This window comes from Amblyomma maculatum, chromosome 10 (genome assembly GCF_055883805.1).
Source record: "Amblyomma maculatum isolate TAMU_Amacu chromosome 10, ASM5588380v1, whole genome shotgun sequence".
Classification (NCBI taxonomy): domain Eukaryota; kingdom Metazoa; phylum Arthropoda; class Arachnida; order Ixodida; family Ixodidae; genus Amblyomma; species Amblyomma maculatum.
In genome coordinates, this window is record NC_139353.1 from 114,108,576 (window position 1) to 114,129,824 (window position 21,249).

Consider the following 21,249-nt stretch of genomic DNA (forward strand, 5'->3'; position numbering starts at 1 on the left):
GTAGCCACTCGTCCACGTCATCATCTCGGAAACTGGCAAAAACAAGAGGGGTGGGCTGGTGTCCGCTGACCGAAAAAGTAGGCTGGCCCATTGACTGAGGGTCTAAGGGCACTAGGGGACGTCAGGCTCGCAAAGGAAGCATGCGCATCCGGAGAATTCATGTGAGTAGCGGCAGCTGCCGGCACGGCAGTCACAGGTGGGTGCTGGGAGTCGGCTTGTGCCATGACAGTTGATGTGTGACCAACAAGATGAACAAAATTGAGCTCAGGGGTGCCCTGGAGGATGTCGGGATAAAAGACACCTCCACTGCTAGTGGGAAAAGAAAAAACACCTGCAGGTTCACTTTAGTCTTGTAAGACGATCTAAAGCAGCTACTAAAATCATCAGCATTCGGACAACACCGTTTTATTGTCAGGCCCAGATGACCGGTTATGAGGAATATTTTAAAAAGCACTATGAAGTTCATGGACAGTGCTTACAACATCAGTAATATATGTCACTATCGTTTTTGCGCCCTCCATCACAGAAGTTGTCTCAGTCTCAATACAACTGCTTTATTTTCGTTCATGAGCCGGCCACTTTTCCTGTAGCCGGAAGACTTCGGTCGACTGCTGCTGGCAACTTTTCACTACAAGCGCTGTGGCCTAGCTGTGACGTCTTTCTTGTTCACTACAGCACTCCCCTAGTAAGGGCATGATGTAAACGAGCATAACAGCACACAAATCTAGAGATTTATTGGCTTGGTGCACTCGAAAGTCTGCCACTGTGCGCGTGGTAGCTGCCGGTCTCTCTCGCAGTACAATCCACTGCCGTGGGACGGGGCTCTTCATCACGTGTACTGGCTGCAGGATAAGAAGGGCTGTGTGAGCTGAGTTTCAGTGAACGTAGGTTTCAGTCTACCAATGAAGCAACTTTCAGACATCCCCGTATATCAATAGTGAGGATTCTCCTCCCACGACAGATATACTTTGAAGGTGTTTGTAGGGGTTATCGCAGTGCGTCGTTACGCAGAAACACTGACAACATAAATCAAGTTCTTTCCTCACGAATGCACTGCCAGTGCACTATCGCAGAGGTGTAGCTCTGAGCTCATTCATGATGTCTCGTAAGCGAGATGTGTAGTCGCCGGCCCAAATACGGGCTTGTAAACTGTCGAGGTATGCATGACAGAAGTCGAGGCGGTACAAAACACCATTTGTATAGCTATGGAATGATTTTCTGGTCTTTCTGAGGCCGATTAGCATACGCAGGAACAGAAGACGCTGAAGGGCCTTGCTATCGGCGTCTTCGAGAGCTCTTCTGGAGCCATTGTTATCTGATGGTAGACACCCAAAAGGTCGGTTTTAGAAGAAAAAATTTTATTAAGCCCTATAATATTTCGACGCTTTTTGGGACATCTTCAGAGATATCTACTTGTTGCATCTACAAGAGGCTTCTACGTCGACCTCGTCCACTTCTGAATAATGGTTGGTTGCCCTCAGTCCAGGGCTCTGCTGGCTACTGCCGCTCGTTGAGCTCGCTGTACCAGACCTTGCTGGTCTTCGCAGCGGTCGCTGAGCAGCGGAGTCTCCCATTGCTCCGCACTCGGGTTTTGAATTTCCAAGACCACGTCTATATTTTGACAGGCCCATGTGATGTGCTATAATGTGGGTTTTTGATCGCACCAAGGACATTTGTCCGTGTATATGGTTGGGTGAATTTTGTTTAGTATGTGTAGGTTTTGGTATGAATCCGTCTGCAATTGTCTCCAAATGACAGCTTCATCTCTGTTGAGAGAACTGTGCGGTGGGGAATATCGCATTCTTCTGCCTCTATAGTTTTCTATTATGACCAAGTATGCACTTGGGTGCTGGGAAAAGTTCCGCGGACGCGTCGCATGCGCGAAAAGTAATGCATGCTCGAGCTATCCTGTCGGCCTCTTGGTTCCCTATCACCCCCATGTGCCCCGGTACCCACATAATCTTGTGTCTGGTCTTTTTTTCTTCGTCTTCGTCGTTTTTAATTCTGTCACTGGCTTCGAGGAGTATACGGAGCGCGTGACAACCTATCCTACCATTCATGTAATTTTGACAGGCTGTTTGAGAGTCCGTGAGTATCGTTAGTGACCTCCAGGTTCTATAGCCTTCTGCCACCGCTAGAGAAACGGATACTTCCTCGGCCTCTGCTAGTGTGCCGTCTCGCGTAGAGACGAATAGACCACTACAATTTGGTTGTGTCCTACTCTCGAGGACGCGTCTGCATATATAATCGTGTTTTGAGGAGCGTCTGTTTTTTGAATGAATTCTGCCCTTGCTTCTCTTCTACCTTGGTGGAGGTTAGGGTCCATGTTTTTCGGAATTGGAGCTACCTTCATGGACTTGCGAAGTTCGTCGTGCATCGATTCCGTCGTCGCTATTTCTCTCAGCTGCTCACGTTGTCCGAGTCTCTGTAAGAGCGCTGTTCTAGTCGTTGTCTGCAGCAGCCGGAATTTCTGCGAGTCAAGCTGCGCCTAGTGTAGCTATTCGAAGGTGTTTTGCAATCCAAGCGCCATGCGTTTTTCTGTCAACGTGTTGGGTGGTAGTCGGAGCGGTGTCATACGCTTTACGTACCAGGGCATCCGCTTGTTGTATTCCGCTCTTGTTGAGTCACTGGTAGGGTCAGCTGTACATAAATCGGCTCACTACCATGTTTATAACTAGTTTTAGTGTGTCCTCTTCGCGCATGCCATGCCGCCTGTTGGTCAGTTTTAGAGAAACTTTTCGAATCGGTAGGCTCGCTATCACATCATGATTGTGAGGTGTTGGATAGCGGCCGGGCACTGTGGTTCGACCTAGGGCTTGATAATCCCCGCAAGGTCGTCAGTCTCCTATGTAGATGTAGGTGCTATATGCAGTGATGACGCCCCAGGGCTCAAGGATGGGCGAATTATGCCGCGCCAGAGAATGTGGTCAAACTGTTTTGTGAAGACAGGTGTCATGGTCGTGCGTAAGCTGGTGGGATGGTGGTGATGTTGTGGTGGCATAAACTGTGTTTGATGACCGTGCTTCCCTGCCGGGACCGCGTCACCTCGATGAAATCGCTGAGGATGCTGTCGAATCGTGCTGCGCTTGACGGCGCCTCGAGCGTGTGACTGAGGGGCGGATGCTTAGATGGCTTCCCGCGTACTTCTGCTTGTGACAGGGGATCTTGAAAACGCCTGATGAGGACGTCAACAAGCAGTACAACACAAAGCCTACTCAAACGATGGCCAATTTCGCGTCGGATACAACAAAAGTCCACCGAAATGTACTCTTAAGCCGCAGGTCCAGCGTGAGAGAGCATTGGCCGTACACCGGTAGCGTAGTGTTTTTCAGAACTTGAAGCGGTGATACCGCGGATTGGTTATGATGGCTGCGGACGCAAGCATAACACTGATATCTGCCCCTGTGTCTATCAGGAAGCGGGTGCTTTTCTAACGATCGGTCAAGACGAAATTCGAGAGATGACTGTACGGCGAGGCTGGCGCGCTGGTCGCCCTCAGTACTAGCCCGGAGAATTTCCCGACTTCTCGCGTGGATGTACAGGGTCATCCACTTCTAGCTATAACATGGTCACTGCTTTGAAAGCAACCTTGCGTCGCATGCAGGCGCATATCGATGCCAAACGATGCAAGCATAGAGGGAGCCGGACATGCTGCTTCACACGGCCTGCCACTTAGCTTTATTGCGCGGAAGGGTTGGACGCAATGACGATTTGAAAGCAGGAGCCTTGTTATAGCTAGACGTGGACGGGGCTGTACAAAGTTACGTTCAGCACCGCCAAACCTGCGGTGGTTCCAGCACACTCTGCGTTGTTGTGGAGCAGTATGCGCGGAAGGGTTGGACGCAATGACGATTTGAAAGCAGGAGCCTTGTTATAGCTAGACGTGGACGGGGCTGTACAAAGTTACGTTCAGCACCGCCAAACCTGCGGTGGTTCCAGCACACTCTGCGTTGTTGTGGAGCAGTACGGTCGTGCGCGCTGGTTGTCACTCGACTGCAGCGCCACAATGGTGTCAGCGAGGGGAGAAATCTTCTCTCGCATCTATTACACTGAGTTGACGAGCACGGGCGGTGCGTCTGCGTCCATCGCCACGAGTCGACTTGGCGGCGGCCATGATTTTGTCGGTGAGCGCGTCCACCTTGGTAATTTCCGTCTCGCCAGACGCCAGGTGACCTATCCGCGTATTTGCTGGAAGTCTGCAGAAAACGCTCCCGCACTAGGCGGCTGTCAACGTTTGCCTTGCTGCCGGCTAGTTGTTGCAATAGAACAAATGTTGGCTAGGCCTGTGGCCACACAGTTCGGCGTCTCTAAGTACTTGCTCTAGACGCACCAGTTGCTAAGGCGTAATTCGACGAATCATCGTGCCTTTAAGGGTTCGGTAGGCGTTCTCCATGGGTGGCGCAAGAAATAGATCCCATACATCGCTGGTTGTCGCAGACGGGAGGCTGCTCACGACGTGGTGATTTTTCGTCTATTCAGTAGTGAGTAGGCGTGCAGCGAATTGGCACTGGACTTGTACGAGCCAAAGTTCTGGGTCACCGGACCACAATGCAGGCAGTTTGACGTCCAGTACGGCTACCATGGAACTGGCGACGTTGCCTTGCTGATCCATAATCAATCACATCCGGGTCACCACTTGTTGGCATGAGCGAGGATCCCAGAGACGAGGCAAAACACTTGGAGTCACAGTGGCAAGAGCCTTTTTTTCTTTTATGAGCCTGCTACATTACCGGTATCCGGTCGACTTCGGTCGGCTGCGGTTGGCTGTATTTCGCTCGCAGCGGCGTGGCCTAGCAGTGGCGTCTTTCGGGTTCACCAAAAATCTTCCCTGGATTCGAGACAGATTTCAATAAACTCATATTGTTTGATTACCAACCATATAATTACAGAGTTTTTATTCCACTTTACGCTCTCTTTATTAACAAGCAGTATCGCGGTCCACTCTGTTTTAACACCTCAAGACAGCCTTCACGTTTTGCGTTTGCTCGTGCCATTAAGGTAGCTTTTCAGTGAAATAAACATTACAAAGGTGTGCCAGAGAAGTGCATTCAATATGAGCTCTGCAAAGCATTCGGGTTCAAGGACAGATGTCAATAATAATATTCGCAACTTGATCTGTGACAGAGAGAATATTCACAAAGGGGTCTTGATCAAAACCTATCTTCACGATTCGGTGCACTACTTCCATCGGAATGTGGTAAATTCATGTCCCTGCCTCAGGGTAAGAGTAAAGTTCTAACTAAGCGAAGCTTCCGAACTCAGAGCTGCCTTTCACAAAGGTGGCTACGCGAGTAATGTGCGAAACATAGTAGTCATAATTTAGAAACAGCGACGTTCCTGTAATGCACTTTCGCAGCCTGATTTCTTGCTTTTGGCAGTGCACTGCCATGTCAATAATCTTACGGTATACAATCGCCGGATGCAGATGCACATCGTTTGCGGATATATTGCCATAACCCCGCACCGACAGGGTTCTATTCATTTACAAGCTTCTAAAATTAATCATTCCAAGTGTTTCCAAAAGGCTGCATGTTTGAGAACACAAAAGAACAAACGTATTTTTCTAACCTTTATTCAAACTGGAAAGAATAATGACATTCATTATATTTAAAAATGGAATAACAGCATCACCCTGATGCATTGATTTCATTTGTGGTAATTTATACAGAATGGCCTTTGTTGCCACTATCATAGCTGAAAACGCTTTTGCATTATTTCCATTCCGAATGTTTTACAAATTGCATGTCCCAGGGTGTTGGCATAGACCAGCACAACAAAATATTTCCCTTTGTAACACTACACCCAACCAGTTCCAGCTCTTCCGAAGCGATGTCTTTTTTTAATTCGAGCTGTGTTCATATTCCTAGTCTAAACCCGTCCTTATTTTGAGCAAATCTATAAATACATTCGAATGAGTATTCGAAGTTGTATGCTGGAACAAAGTAGAAAGAGAATCACCACACAAAGATAGAGCGGCACCTACTGGCAATCGCTATATAGGCAGAAAATGGAGAATGAACCGCCGTAGTGATGGCAAAGCCTTTAAATTGGCGGTTATAAGACTGGCTAAAAGAATGTACTGATGATTAGGGGACTTTTCCTTTTCTCGTAGAGATGTCTCAATGCGCACATTAGTCTTAAACTGCGCGCAGTAGATTGGACTCTGCCTCAGGCAGAAAACGTTGGGATGACATAAACAGTGTCACGTACTGCGAATGGATCAAGGTAGCTTCCGAAATTCTTGGCTATGTGTGACGCCTCTGGCACAGAGAGATCTATTTACAAATCGCTCATTTTTCCATGGTTGCTACAGAGCCTCGACGAACCCCCTTTGGAGATTTCAGACAATTAAATGTGTTTTTGTTCTCACCAAGAATTTTATGCCGTCTGCTTCGGAAGAAGCGGAATGCCGAAGATAGCTCGTGTAGATAGCAAAATAAATTACCACCAGGAGAAAAGAATTGCTAGCACGGGAACAAATAGCAAACTTTACAGCGGTCGGAAATTGAAAATGATATAGCTCTTCTGTGCCATTCGTCTCGAATGGGGGCTGTCTACAGGGGTGAGGCGGTGGAAGGAATCATCCAGCGTAGTGTGTCATTGGCCATCTAAAAATCTTCCGAACTGTAGTAGACTGAAGGCTTCATGCCCTGAAGACCATAGACGATGCCCAAGCCCATTGAAATATCACTCCAACAAACGGTCAAAGCGAGCCCGGAAATCCATAAAGAGACGACTAGCACAACGTCTTCATGTGAATTATACGGCTATGTCCTTGGTAGAGAAAAAAGCTACGGCCAGGAAAGTGTACGATAGAAAACAAGCTCCACCGAATACATTCTAACTTTTTATTGCTTCTTGCTCATTACTATATAACTCCAGATGTCACTCGGGCATACCATCATCTTATATTTTGCCAATAATAGGGAAATGTGACGTTAATACGTAAAATCTGTCAGGAGTGTGCGCCTGGAATGCAAAAAGGATTTCGTGCAGAGCACGATCAGCGCTTTCACGGAAATGCAGCTAAAGAAACCTCTCGACCACACAACAGACAAATCTACAGCTGGCTGCCGTCTTCGGTATTGAATCGGCAGCTGGCGGTGCGCTCTGTGCGATCGCGCCAAGAGACCACCTAAGGCAAAGGCTTCCATTCGTTCTGTTTAGTATTCTCTTTTCTCGAAAGAAAGAGGTTTTCTAGGCGGCGGCGAAACGTGTTCGGTTTCTTTGGCAACCAACCAGGGGCAAAATGTGGTTCTTTACACCGCTTTAACTACCCAGTAATATTAGAAGTACATGCTGTTATAATGCAGCCCAGAGCATCTCCCTCACGTCCACAGGCTAAACAAAAATAATAAAACTGCGTTCTTTCTGAACCTGAAACGCCAGCTCACTAATATGCAACGTTTTATTTAACGAATAGTTTTAGTGTATTCAAGAGACACTGACAAATTTTTAAAATGTGTTTTTTGTCTAGATTTGGCGCTAGAATATTTGTTGATCACATCTACGGTGGTATTTTTTCGATTATGAAAACAAGCATCTGCGAAATCGCCGAATCAAAACGCGCATTTAAATCTTCCCGCGCCCCGCGCAACTGCAATGGAGTAGCAAAGCAGCGAGAGAAACCTCGCTCTTGCCGTCCGCTGTGACGTCACTCTGAGGAGCCGGGGATATTCAGAGCCACTCCAGGGAGCTTTTGCATGCAGTGGTCCTCGTATTGCATGTGTTGCGTACGTACAAAACATGCAAACTTTTGCGGTTGATACAACACCAATCTGCATGTGTTCGGACAAAAGAACTGGTGTGTCCGCAACGACATCGTCTTCCATTGTTTCTCGCAACGTATAAAGTTCGCGTCTCAATGGCACGCTCCTAAGAACAGAGATAAATTGAAACCGAACAACTGAAACATTCTACTCGAAGCTTTGTCATTGCTGTGACTACGTGCAGTTTGTTTCTAATGCGATTTGAAAACCTTTGTCAATAAGGCATGGCTGATTATGACGGAGTTCCTTTATTTCCGCGCTTGAGAGAATCATTTGAGTTACCGTTCTGAAGGTCCGCGTTTGTTGAAGGAGGAAAAGGAAGGTAGGGGCTTGTACTTCTGATTGCAATTCTAATACTTTCTGACAATTCAAATTTCATGTGTGCGTGAAGCATGCCATTAGGAGTGGATTACGACCTCTTCACGCGCTGCATGCCTCGCGATGGGACCGAAAGACAGCATCGGCGCGTTGTTATACTTGCGTGGTCGTTTTCTTACACAAATGTACGCGCAACGGCTTTTGTGTTAAATATCGTCCAACTTATCAGCCGCACACGCTGGTGATCCTTTGCGAACGAAAAGGGGATCGAAATCCCTCTGCTGTATCGCACATACATTGTGACGGTTCTTTGCGACCGTTTCCCGCATGCCAGCACGTGCATGACATGCTCGTGGATCCCCTACGGGAGCGTTATCAGATCAAGCGTGTGCCGCTCAGCTTAGTGTGTGTGTATGAGAGGGGGGGGGGGGCATCCAGATATTGAGCGCGCTTAGCGATGTTTTGTTCGATGTATCCAAGCAAGCTATTATTGAAGGTATTATGTGGGTCGATTATTTGCATTTGTTGCGGACTCGTCATCTTACATAGTAATGTCTTGTATTGGGATGCAAATTATATTGGTAATGAAAAAGACGAGACTCTTCACAGTTGAGAACAAGATTTTTTCATGTAGATATGAGTGCGGTGGAGTGGCAGCTTGGCTTTCAACATATGTCAGCCATAAATTCACTAAACATAAATTGTGAGCGTGTAAAAAAGGGAAAATTCTCTACGTCTTCTAAATGTCCCATGACTCCGGACGCATCTTGCGTGGGTTTCATTTCTATCCTGCGCAATAGCTCCGTCAATGCCTCACACACATCGCAGTGCTCAGAAACTGACCTTCGCTTGCTCTTCGTTTGTATGGTGGCAGCTTTGTGTTGCTTCATTTTCCCAAGATGTGGCGCCTGGCACTCAAAGCAGGACTTGGTACACCATGCCTTGGGCTCTTTTTTTCAGAACAATGACCTTTGGGCGGGACGGGGTGCTTCAGACGGAGGTAGTCGGCTAGTGCATTTTTCGCTGTCCTTCATTCACAGCAAGGTGCGCGCTGAGGTTTCGCTGGGGGCCATGTAATGTCTGCTGATTATGCCTACAGCAGGTTTTCATGCAAATCCTCCGCTCTCCTAAACTGAAGTGCTGCATGGTAAAACCATCAATGGTCATTTGATTGCAAATGCCTGTTTCATGACTTTCACAAAGCTGCTGAGAGCAGCGATGATCACGCAGCGCAAAAGACAGAGCCACATCGGCACCTTCCCCGGTCCTCAAAATGTCGTCGCGTCGTATCTTGGCCAATCACAAATGATGGCGCGACCCGCAGTGAGCCCTGTGGTGCGGGCTGCATATTTCTGCTGAAAAACAGGCTATTTATGCTTTTTCCTTACAAATTTCATTCTCATACTCGGGTTGGCTGCACGAAAAACTTCATTACGGCGGAAATCTTGTTTTGGCAAACAGCGCCGCAGGTTCCCTTTAAAGCAGGTTATTGAAGATTTGTCCGCATTTCATGCCTGCGCTTAAATTTGTAAATTTTAGGATAATATGCAAAAAAAAATAAAAATCCCACTATTGAAAAATATATATGTAAGTCGTGAGAGCTGTATCAGAACGATTAAAATAAAAAATTCCTGAATATACGCCACTCTTTGCGTCCAACTCAAACTGAAAAAATTGGAAGCAAGCAAGACGGTATCAGTACTAGCTGGATCCATGCCAGCTAATGATAAGGAGCGCTAAATGTCTAACATATCACGCCACTGATTTCTCTGCTGCCTCAGACAGAGAACCCAATTTCAGGTTTGGCTATGCAATGGTAGCGCGCGCGCTTCTAACCAAACGGCGAAATCTACGGCGCTCCTCTGGCGCGCCTGCATCGCCGCCGCCCTGCCTTGACCAACACAGGCTGTGCGCGCTTTCTTCGCGTGCTGCTCGCGCCCATTGCGCTTGTCTGCTCTCGATCGCGCTGGGAGCAAGCAGATGCCCGGTGGCAACACCGCGCGCCGATTACTGCGGTCGGCGGGCAGTCTGGTGATTCTTGAAACGGCGTCTCGTCTGCTTAAAAGCGGGAGTGCGTACTGCTTGCGTCCTTTTCGTCTTGCTTTTCTTAGAAGACGCATTCGCCTACTGAATTGTCTGCTACACCCTGAAACTGCAGCTATGCAGTTTGTAACCATTGTAATTTAGTCTTCGGCCTGACTGCCCAAAAGCAGTGCTGCGTTGTTCTTATGAAACACGGTAGTAGGTTTTCAGATTAGCGACATATGAACGGTTGGAGCGGGCGGTCAAAAGTTCTTGGAGGGCGCTGAATCACTATAGACACTTAAAAGAGTATGTTACGTGCGCTAAACCACGACTATGATATTAAGGCACCAGGGGCTAAGATTACAAGGCATCCAGCTGCTGATTAAATGTCTGTTTCAGGCACTCGGTTATGGATAGTGTGGTGGGCGCTGAAGCAGAGGCGGATCGAAATATAGAGAGAAACCTACCAGGTTTATTTATATTGCTACGAAGATGACGAAACAGGCAGTGGCGCGGGGCGGAGCGCTCGCGCCAGGCCCGCTGGCCATTAAAAGCATATTTCATCGTCATGTCTTCACGTCGTTCTGTTTCTGCTGTGTCGCCGTGTTCCATCGCTTGTCATGCCACCACGTAACATTTGGTTGGAGGTGCGGTTGATCCCTATCCTCGCCTCGCACCGTCCAAGCCAACCGTACGCCGGGTCCATCTGCCGAAAGCCGGTGGAGATCGCCGCCCAGCTTTGCCTCAGCCTTTTTTGCTCAGACCTGACCAGCCGCTATCCTCAGCATCGTCCCCAGCCCTGACCACAACACACGACGACCAGGAAAAGCCCAAAGCCGACCCTACCGACCCCATGGCGAAGCGACCTCACGACCACTCGAGCGAAGACAGCACCCCGCCCAAGCCGTTCGGCGTGTCCATGAGCCTTGGCCTTCGGCAAACGGTGAAAATTGGACTTATTGCTCCGGTGCAAGCATTCTTCCCATCTTCGCATTCATTGTGGTGTCCAGCGTTTCATGTCCCAGTTCTGTGTCTGTGTTCATCGTCACATCATGCATTGGATTTCTAGCAATCGATCGGGACGATCGCTCGGTAGCCCCGGGTAATGCTACGAAGATGACGAAGCAGGCAGTGGCGCGGGGCGGAGCGCTCGCGCCAGGCCCACTGGCCATTAAAAGCATATTTCATCGCCATGTCATCACCTCGTTCTGTTTCTGTTGTGTCGCCGTGTTCCATCGCTTGTCATGCCACCCCGTAACAATATGATTAACCATGAAGCGGACAACTTTCGGCATTCTTTTTGCTCACCTGTGCACCTGTCCCTGGTTGAGAATTGATTTTTATATAACACTTAATCATTAACAACAATGGTTATGTTACATGCGCGGCCTTAACAAAACGCCCAAAGCAGACGTTCCCGGCACATTCTCCCCTCTCTGTTAAATGCCCACCCAAAAATAGCGATGATGAGCTCATACATAATTATGGTCATTATTCAATCAGGCATATCGCGTGACTTGAGTGACTTAATCATTGCGGAAGGATGCCGAGGAGGAAACGAGGTGCACATAAAAAGGGGCGAACCTGCTGAAACCATTCTTCGTGGTTTGTGGGACACAGCTGCGCCCAGCCACGCAAACAAAAATAGGGACCCTTACTGCAGCTCATTAACTTGAACGTCAACATGCAGCACCATGCGCCGAGTCCTGAGTGGTTTATGCGGTTCGAGCTCACAGGAGGTAGAGGTCTTCAGTCAATCTGGCCTAAGCGTTCCCCTGGGAACAAATGGGAAGTTCTTTTTGGTTAATACCATCGAATGGCAACTCCCCGTTAGATTTATTGATACGAAGCGAACTCACGCGGTTTTATCAGGCAAGCGGGCGCGTCGAACTCAGCACCGCTGCCTGGGTGCTGACAAACCGCTTAAACATCACTCCGAAAGTTCAGTCATATGTCTTCAGCTTGCTGCAGTGAATAAAAATTTTCATATTTCGTCCGCATCAGAAAGCGTTAAGTGTCAATAAGGGACGTCCGGGTCAGCAGCATACAGCCAAAGCGAATAAAGAACCGAGGAAATAATAAACAAAAAATAACAGACAGATCAACCAGGACAGCAACTTGGCGGACACAATTAGATGGAGCCGAGCAAGTACGGCATTAGGGCAAGAAAAAGCAAAACGCATTCGTGCCTCAGATTAGTTTAGGGTAGCCTTTCAATTTTCGCTTCATATCATCATCATCATCATCATCATAAGCCTGACTATACCCACTGCAGGGCGAAGGCCTTTCCCATATTTCTCCAATTAACCCGGTTCTGTGCTATCTGCATCCACTTGACCCCTGCGAACTTCTTACCCTCATCCGCCCACCTAACTTTCTGCCGGCCCTGCTACGCTTTGCCTCCCTTGGAATCCAGTTTGTTACCTTTTAGCGACCATCGGTTGTCCTCTCTTCGCACTACATGTCCTGCCCATGCCCATTTCTTCTTAATTTCCACTAGAATGTCAGTACCTTGAGTTATTTCTCTGACCCACTCTGCACGTCTCCTATCTCTTAATGTTACCCTTGTAAGAAAGAAGATGATACAGCGCCGCAGCAAACGACGATGAAGACGCCGATCAGCTGGCGCGCGGACTGAGAGCTCGAACTGTCTTGTTCGGACGAGATTGTGCTTCGCTCTACGATCGCCTTGTGTCATCGGTCGCCGTCTACAGTCCTTCGAATAGCCCCCAATAAACCCCTCTTCAATTGGTGGAACTTGCCGAGGCACGACCCTTAAACGATCACCGTGGAGCTCCGCAGCCGTACGATACCTATGGGGACAAACGAGGTAGGCCAACAGCCAGTGGCAGCCCCTTCGCAGTCCATCATATGCTTCGGTACCATTCGGCAGCGAGATCCCGCAGTTTTCAGTGGGCAGGGCGACCAGGACGTTGAAGATTGGTTGGCCTCCTACGAGCGGGTAAGTCGTCATAACAACTGGGATGACCGCATGAAAATCAACAACGTCATCTTCTGCCTGAGTGACGTTGCTAACCTCTGGTATCGAAATCATGAGGCCAACATGCGAACTTGGGCCAACTTCAAGGCAAAGTTAACGGACGTTTTCGGTCGTCCCACAGTTCGGAAGCTACGCGCTGAAGAAGCCCTGCGCGTACGAGTTAAGCATGAAGGGGAAAGCTTCACAAGCTACATTGAAGACGTCGATAATTTATGCAAGCGTGTCGACCGGTCTATGGATGAGGCTGCTAAGATAAAATACATAATGAAGTGCATTGATGTGGATGCATTTCACATGCTGTGGGCAAAGAGCCCAGCCACGGTGGCATCAGTATACAACCTTTGCCAAAGTTTCGGCGAAATGCTCAAGCAACGACTCTGCACTCGTCGCTCTCACGCACCTGCTCCGTCCATCTCTGGCCTGGCTGTGAGCAGCGATCTTTTGGCTGACATCAAAGACTTCGTTCGAGATGAGGTCTCCCGACAGCTTGGGCTTTTGTCTGGTCCACGCCCGTCTACAGCCCAGCTACTTACCCCTGCGATCCGACACACCATCACGCAGGAGGTTGCCGATGCACTTCCCAGTTTTGGCCAGCCAGCGCCTGTCGCACCACATGTCGACCCTGTTCCACTGCAGCCCACACCTCTTGCTGCACCATTAAGTTACAACCCCCATGTGGTCGTGCCGCCTCTACCTGTACCGGTACAAATGCCTCCCACATATGCAGAAGTGACCGCCCGCCCTCCTCCGCCACCACAGTCTTTTGCGTACGTGCCGACTATGGCGCCACCGACTGTCGCTCCACGGTACCTATCAACGACACCTCCCTACAATCCTTGGTGCACAAATTACAATCGGCCTATCTGCTATGCCTGCGGGATTCCAGGCCATGTAGCCCGCCTGTGCCGTCGTACTCTGCGTTCTGCCCCAGCACGCACTATGGCTGACAGCAATTATCAGTACGACACTTTGCGCCCGCCTTCGGGGACATCTCCAGGGCAGCCGCACAGCTCATCGGGCCGCCAGAACATTCCATTGCACCGCTCGCCGTCCCCTCGCCGTCGTTCCTTGTCGCCAATGCGGCGTCGCAGCGTGACGCAAGACTCGGAAAACTAGCAACCGCAGTTCCTGGGTCACGAACTGCGCACACTTCGCCTACCACAAATCCTCGTCTGTCTCCGCCGAACGTTCTCGAAGTATTTGCCGACGGTAATCGTGCCCTTGCATTCGTCGGTACCGGGGCCACTTTGTCAGTCATTAGCGAAAGTTTTTGCCGCTCGCCTCATAACGTCACCCGCCTTCTGGACTTCCTCTCCGCACCGCCAGCGCCGATTCCGTTCGTCCGTCTGCTGCTTGCACAATTCGTGTAGTTATCGCGGACGTCTTATACGTCGTCAAGCTTTTAGTGCTTGCGTCATGTTCGCATGATTTAATTCTTGGCTGGTATTTCCTTTCCCGCCACAATGCTGTTATTGACTGCGCCCGCGCCCACGTCGCCTTCTCTGCGCTCTGTGATGCGGTTCTTGACGATGCGCCGTCTTTTCTTGCGCCAAACTTGTCGCCGACGACACCGACTTTCCGCCCAACTGTGCCGTGATTGTTCCCGTGTGCGTACCGTTTTCTTTCGATGCGACTGTTCTTTTTGCGCCTTCTCCCATGTTCGCCTCTCGCCATCACCTCCTTCTTCCCTTTGCTATCATCGATATTAACTGCGGTGCCGCTGACATAGTTGTTAAGTTGTTGCGAATGCCTCCACCGCTGTGGTCCCGCTACTTTGTGGAGAATTCCTTGGTCATATTGAAGTTGCTGACCTCATCTCGCCGTTTGAGGTTGATGGGTATCTACCACAGAGTGCCCACGTAGCCTCTGTAACACCGATTACTGAATCTTCCTATATACCAAGTTGGGACCTTTTTCAATCGTCTGTGGCCGATGACCTCGACCCGACTCACTGTGAACAACTGTTTGCTCTACTCAACAAGTTCCGTTCTTCGTTTGATGCTAGACGACTTCCTTAAGCCGTGCGACTGAGGTTTTTCACCACATCGACACCGGCAGTCATGCCCCTCTTCGCCAGCGCCCTTACCGTGTTTCGCCTACGGAGCGCCGTGCTATTGCTGACCAAGTCGACGACATGCTACAACGCGGTGTAATTCAGCCTTCATCTAGTGTGTGGTCGTCTCCTGTGGTACTTGTGAAAAAGAAGGATGGCTCCATAAGACTTTGCGTTGACTACCACCGTCTTAACAAAATTACTCGTAAAGACGTATACCCACTACGCCGCATTGACGACGCCATCGAACGCCAGCGTTCTGGCTATTGGCAAGTCCCTATGGCTGCGTCTGACCGAACCAAGACAGCCTATGTTCCCCCTGATGGACTATATGAATTCACTGTGATGTCGTTTGGTCTTTGCAACGCTCCTGCTACGTTTGGGCGAATGATGGATAACATATCACGCGGCCTCAAGTGGAACAATTGTCTTTGTTATTTGGATGACATCGTCGTTTTCTCTCCCGATTTTCCGACGCACCTCGTGCGCTTGCACCAAATCCTGAGCTGTCTCACTGGCGCCGGTCTCCAACTTAACCTGAAGAAATGTTGTTTTGGCGCTCGCAAGCTGACAATACTGGGTCATGTCGTGTCCAAAGGCCCTACCATGTTTCGTTCCATAGCTCTCTGAGTTGTCCTCAACTTCAGTCGAACCCTACTGGTTAGCCCTTACGTTTCAGCCCCATAGGTGAGTACAGGTAAGATGCAACTATTGTATACTTTCCTCTTGAGCGATACCGGTAAGCTGCTAGTCATTACCTGCGGGTGCTTACCAAATGCGCTCCATCCCAATCTTATTCTTCTTGTAATTTCCTTTTCATTGTCCGGATGTGCGGTTACTACCTGTCCTAAGTAGACATATTCGCCTACTACTTCCAGTGCTTCGCTACCTAACGTAAACTGCTGTTCCTTCCCGAGCTTCATATATCACACGACTATTCCTTAACGAAAACAATATCTGACGAGATAAGCGGATAACACAAAATCTCTAAATGACGGGAGCCCGAATCAAGTACACCTTTCAAAGCGACCTCACAGGATAAGGAAGAAAGCGCACGCGCGGGCGCGGAACACGTTTCTTTCATGTGCACACGCCGCCGAACCACCCCTGTCAGTGGTAGTGCGAGTCGGCCTGCCCTATAGTCTACACAGCTCCGCTCAAAGATGGCGGTGCTAACGACACCCGAATCGCCCGAAGGGCCATTCTGCGATGTTTGGGTCCCCTCTAATGTTCTGAACATAACATGCCCGTTTAACAAATTTAGTGCTTCCATTACTAACCAACTGATTCAAAATCTTATTGGTCTTCCAGAAGCACAACTGAGAGTGTGGAAAATGGCACAATATATGGACTGCTTGCAAACATTTCTGTTTGCTTTGTAGTTTTTATTACTATAGTTCACGTAACAAAACTTTACATAAACAAGTGCACACACAGAAAATTGTAAAGTCGCCACATTTTCTTCAGCTGCCACAAGCTAATCACATGTCTGAGCCAGCCCCGTCCAGGCCTGCCTTAGTATAGCGCTAAACGGCGCCGCTCGAAATCATGTAGTCTTCAAGTTGTTTTGATCCTTTTTCTCATTTGTTTCACAATGAGACAAATGAAAAATGAGACAAATGAGACAAATGTCTCACAAATATAATTTGTGAGACATTTGTCTCACAAATTATAAATAAAAGTGTGTCCAAGATCTGGTTTTAAAACTTAACGTAATCAGGTTCTACATATTTAATAATATTTATATTAAGATGGGGGGAGGGGTCCTCCATAATTCACAAGTGACCAATTCATTTACGTAAATTGGACGCTGATTTTTTAAACACCAAAGATGTGGAGACTCTGTGTACATACCAATACAGAGGAGGAGCATATTTTCCGCCGCTGCCTGGGACTATGTATTGTAACTGTCTACGCATATCCTCGGTAGTGTGCAAGCGTGGAAACATTACGCGAGCTGTTACGGTGCTGTCTTTTTCTGTAAAAATAAGTCGCATCTCACCGAACAGTTCTGACGACTCTGCAGGAGAATAATGCGGGGCAGCGTATGCAAATAAAATAGCAGATGTGTTGCCAGAAAAACTGCAATGCAGTTTTGCAATGTCTTGGTCTGTCCATCTTTGGCTCTCCTTTACGCATTTTTTTCATTTTAATTAAGTGTTCATATCGAGACCAAGATTTAAGCGTATTTGGCGTTAATATACGTCTATATATATTTTAGTATACGCCTTGTCTTCCGCTTTATCGGTAATCTTTTGGTGCGCTTGCGTTTTATGACCATCTTATGCACTCAGTCACAATAAATGAATTCTTTAAAAAACCCTACATATTTTATTATGGAAGTCGATGTGCTAGGCAATGTCAATTTCATTACCTGGGTGTTCGCTGACATTTCAGAAATACGGATAATAAGTTAAAATAAAATTACGCACTTTGCCATACAGACATGAACTAAATTGCTGATTGTTATATTTGAGAATTGGTTTTGTTTATACCTTTTACTGCAGTATCCTTATGTGCTGAGCTCCTATTAACTACATTTTAGAATTCGCTCAGGATCTGCAGCCTTTACTCATGTATTCTGCTGAATCCAATGAAAATGCCGTTCTGTAATAGCGTATTGTGTACACAGCAAATAAAATTTTATTTGCATATTTCCCCTCGTATCCTCTCATAAATATGATTGCGTCTGAATTACTATGACTATTTGACTAGGTCTGACCTCTCTTTTTCAGATATAAAGCCTGACAGTCTGTACACTTTGGAATACTGGAATCAGAAAGCCAAGTGTTTTGTCCTAAGTTTCATCGGCAGCAATGGTACAAATTCTGGTTTATTACTTTATTCCTTATTAAAATTTTAAAAACTTTGCTCTTCTCACGCACAGCTGTTGAAAAAAGCCAGCCCAACACCAGATTATGCTGTTGTTCAGAACAGATCACTGCAATAATATTGTCATTGAATTTCTGTAGTAAAATTCACTTAATATTAAGGCGCAGTGTGGTAATATAAAGTTTAACTCATACTTGCCCTATATTATGTGCTTTGTACAAAATAAAAATAAGCGGTAATTCTTGTTTCATATTATGAACAAAAAAACATGTTGCAGTTGTCAAGAGCACTAACATGAAGTAGTAATCAGAAGTGTTTAAAATTACGTCCTCATTCATGACGAATAGTATGTGATCCTCTGTTATTTTATACCATAAACATTAGGCTGCGGGCATAAAGTTATTTTATAACTTTGGAAACAGTCTTTTGGGTATCACACAAAAATCATCCTATTGGTAATTTATGCTAAGTAAAATGAAAATCCAGTGGTTTCACACAACTCTGAGGCCTGGACAGATTACAACCGACCGTACAGTACTGAAGAGATGACGCGAGAAATTCTAAATCACTCGCATTTAAAGTGGCCTGAATATGTTTTCTTGGGACACCTATTAACCACGCGCCAAATGTTAAGGAACCGCTTAGCAGCAAACACAGAATCATGTATTATATCTAACGGCTTCGCGGGAAAGTTTCCGTTTTAGAGCGCAAATATTTTGAAGCATAATATTTTGAGACCATTCATTTTTCCCAGGCTTACTTCCGCAAACGCAGTTTCAAATTATCACTTAAACAACTTGGCGCAAATTATGGTCAATAAAGATAAATCCTTACTCCAACGTAAAGACACCTGCCAATGTATTTTGACGTGTTTGGGAGTATTTTCGAGCCATATAAGCTGAGACAAATGTAAATGAGCAGACAATGGTGTGGGCGTTTCTCCTACACATTACGAAATTCAAATGAAATAATCTCAATCTACCTTGACCATCAACAACAGGAAAGTATAGAAATCTTAGCAAAATTCAATAAACAACATTATGGCTGAATCCAACATTTTTCCTAGATATTTGTGGCCTCTTCAGGCTTATATGAAAAAAATTGTCCGAAAGATGGATGATAGATTTGTAGCCTGCTAAGTGGTATCAGTTTTTTAGCTAGGTTTTTGTAGAGTACTTCAGCTGTTAAAGACGTCATGGAAAGCGTATCTAGGTAGAGCGCACTCCACGAACTATTCTGCGACTGAAGCCTTCTGCATCGCGCGAAGCGTAGGCTAAGGTCAAGCAGTTTATGTAATCTGTCTACTCTTTCAATCACTGCACACATGTTTGCGGCAGGATAGGTGTGCTATATTCAATTAAACACTGGTTGCAGATGCATTGAAAAAGTAGATAAAATAGAAGCAGAGGGCTGTTTTCTCTGCCGCTTTTGTGGTGGTGAGTTTGTCAGTGCCCACTATCGCTTTCAATGTGTTAGACCACTTGCCTAACCATCATTTCTTTTTTTTTTGGCATTATAAGTGAGTCGTCTATTTTATGAATAAACTATTCGAAACGGGAGTAGAAATATTTGGGTTCTTCTATGGGTCAATGTAAGGATCCTAAAATAAATTTTCCTTGAAGACTGAACTTTAGACGAGTGCAAACGCTCTTTTTGGATGCAAAGTTGGTACTCGTGCGTCTTTTTTACACATACGTAATGCACCTAGCTCTTCTTTAAAGCGGTTTGAGAAGAAGTTGATAGATATACAGTATTGCATGGTTTAACTTAGAATTGGAGTTTATGCTGACCAAAACTGCTGGCTGTGTTAGCGCCAGCACAGGTGTCAGCCCTGGAGTCATTCTACTCTGATGACTAAAGCAGAATTGAAACATACAGCCTGCATGGAGCATATCAAAGAATACATAATCTGCAATGAGGTTCAAGTCTTATATAATTATAAATATCTTATGAAACGGGAGCAAAGCGCAACTGTGGGTTCCACGATAACAATGAAACAGGGTGTGCTGTGGTTGCATGCCACATTGTATCACATATGCATGCTAGGGAAGATCGTCTATTTAGCCCAAATGATTGTAGGACAATCCTTCTGATTTCACAAAGTTCATACCCTCCTTCAATGGAGAAGGACAGGTGCACCGAAAGCTTGAAATCACTGAACAACTAAACCGCTCGCATTCCAAAACACAGACATCCAAAAGTCCACTATTATTCAAGACATGTGTTATGCTTGGATGTAGGCGCCTCCCTTCTGGGAACAATTTCAGGTTGGACACTTTTATCTAAGCAAAACCGTAATGCAGAGAACTGGGAAAGCCATGCAAATAGGCTGTATGACTGGAAAGCATATCTGACTTGCCTCCTGGCTCGTATGGCGTCCATTTGTAATAGGGGTGGAAAAAGTGTCGAATAATAGCGGACTCCGACGACACTGGAGAGAGTCTGGTCGTCGCGGTTTTAAGTTAGGGAAACATTGTATTAGCATTGAACTTGTGTAGGACAATTTATTAAAGGTTTTCGAAAATGTTGTGACATAAAAAGGTGCGCCTTGATTGTAGAGCGGAAATTATCAAGGCTTCATGCGGTACGTGTAGGGTTGTATCAAGGCCTAATGTGATTTAAGATTACCCTAGCGATTATCATGTCATCCTGCTGAATTGGTCCTACTCTACTCTCGGCTTGTTTACATTTTTCTCATAAGACGCTAGATTGACGGGCTTGCAACAACAGCTCTACATTATTTTGCATTACCTCGAGTGGAAGACGCAACCTTCAAAACACCGATTATTTGGTAATTTACTCCCATATACGATTATATTTATATCAACTAGACAGATGTTGGACTCGCACTCTTTGGACGCGCACTTCGGAGTTACTGGGCCAGCTTGTATAATATGGCAACCAAACCAGCATGCTGCAAGCTATTTTCTTTTTTTTTTTGCCCTCTGTGTTAGCCTTCACCGCCTAGTAAAGAGCAGAGACATTACTCTGCCAACCAAGATCCGTATAACTCGTGCTATGGTCTTTCCACTTGTGATGTATGGATGCGAGAGTTGGACTGTGAAGAAGGCTGACCGTCGAAGAATTGACGCGTTGGAATTGAGGTGCTTGCGGCGAATCTTGAGAGTTGCTTGGACTGCCAGAAGATCAAATCAGTCGATATTGTCGACCATAAACCCTGACTGCTCATTGGAGGGTCAAATTCTAAAGTTAAAGCCCAGCTACTTTGGTCATCTGATGAGAAGAGAGGA

At 46.9% G+C, this 21,249-nt stretch overlaps 1 protein-coding gene across 2 annotated transcripts in view; it reads left to right on the plus strand.

Annotated features, from left to right (window-relative positions):
• Positions 1-21,249, plus strand: part of LOC146177280 (uncharacterized) — a 103,118-nt gene that overhangs the window by 67,014 nt on the left and 14,855 nt on the right. For both annotated transcript variants that reach the window (XM_084580418.1, XM_084580419.1), the window contains exon 3: positions 17,902-17,985. In XM_084580418.1, the coding sequence (XP_084436544.1) occupies positions 17,902-17,985 (84 nt within the window). The remainder of the gene's footprint in view (positions 1-17,901; positions 17,986-21,249) is intronic.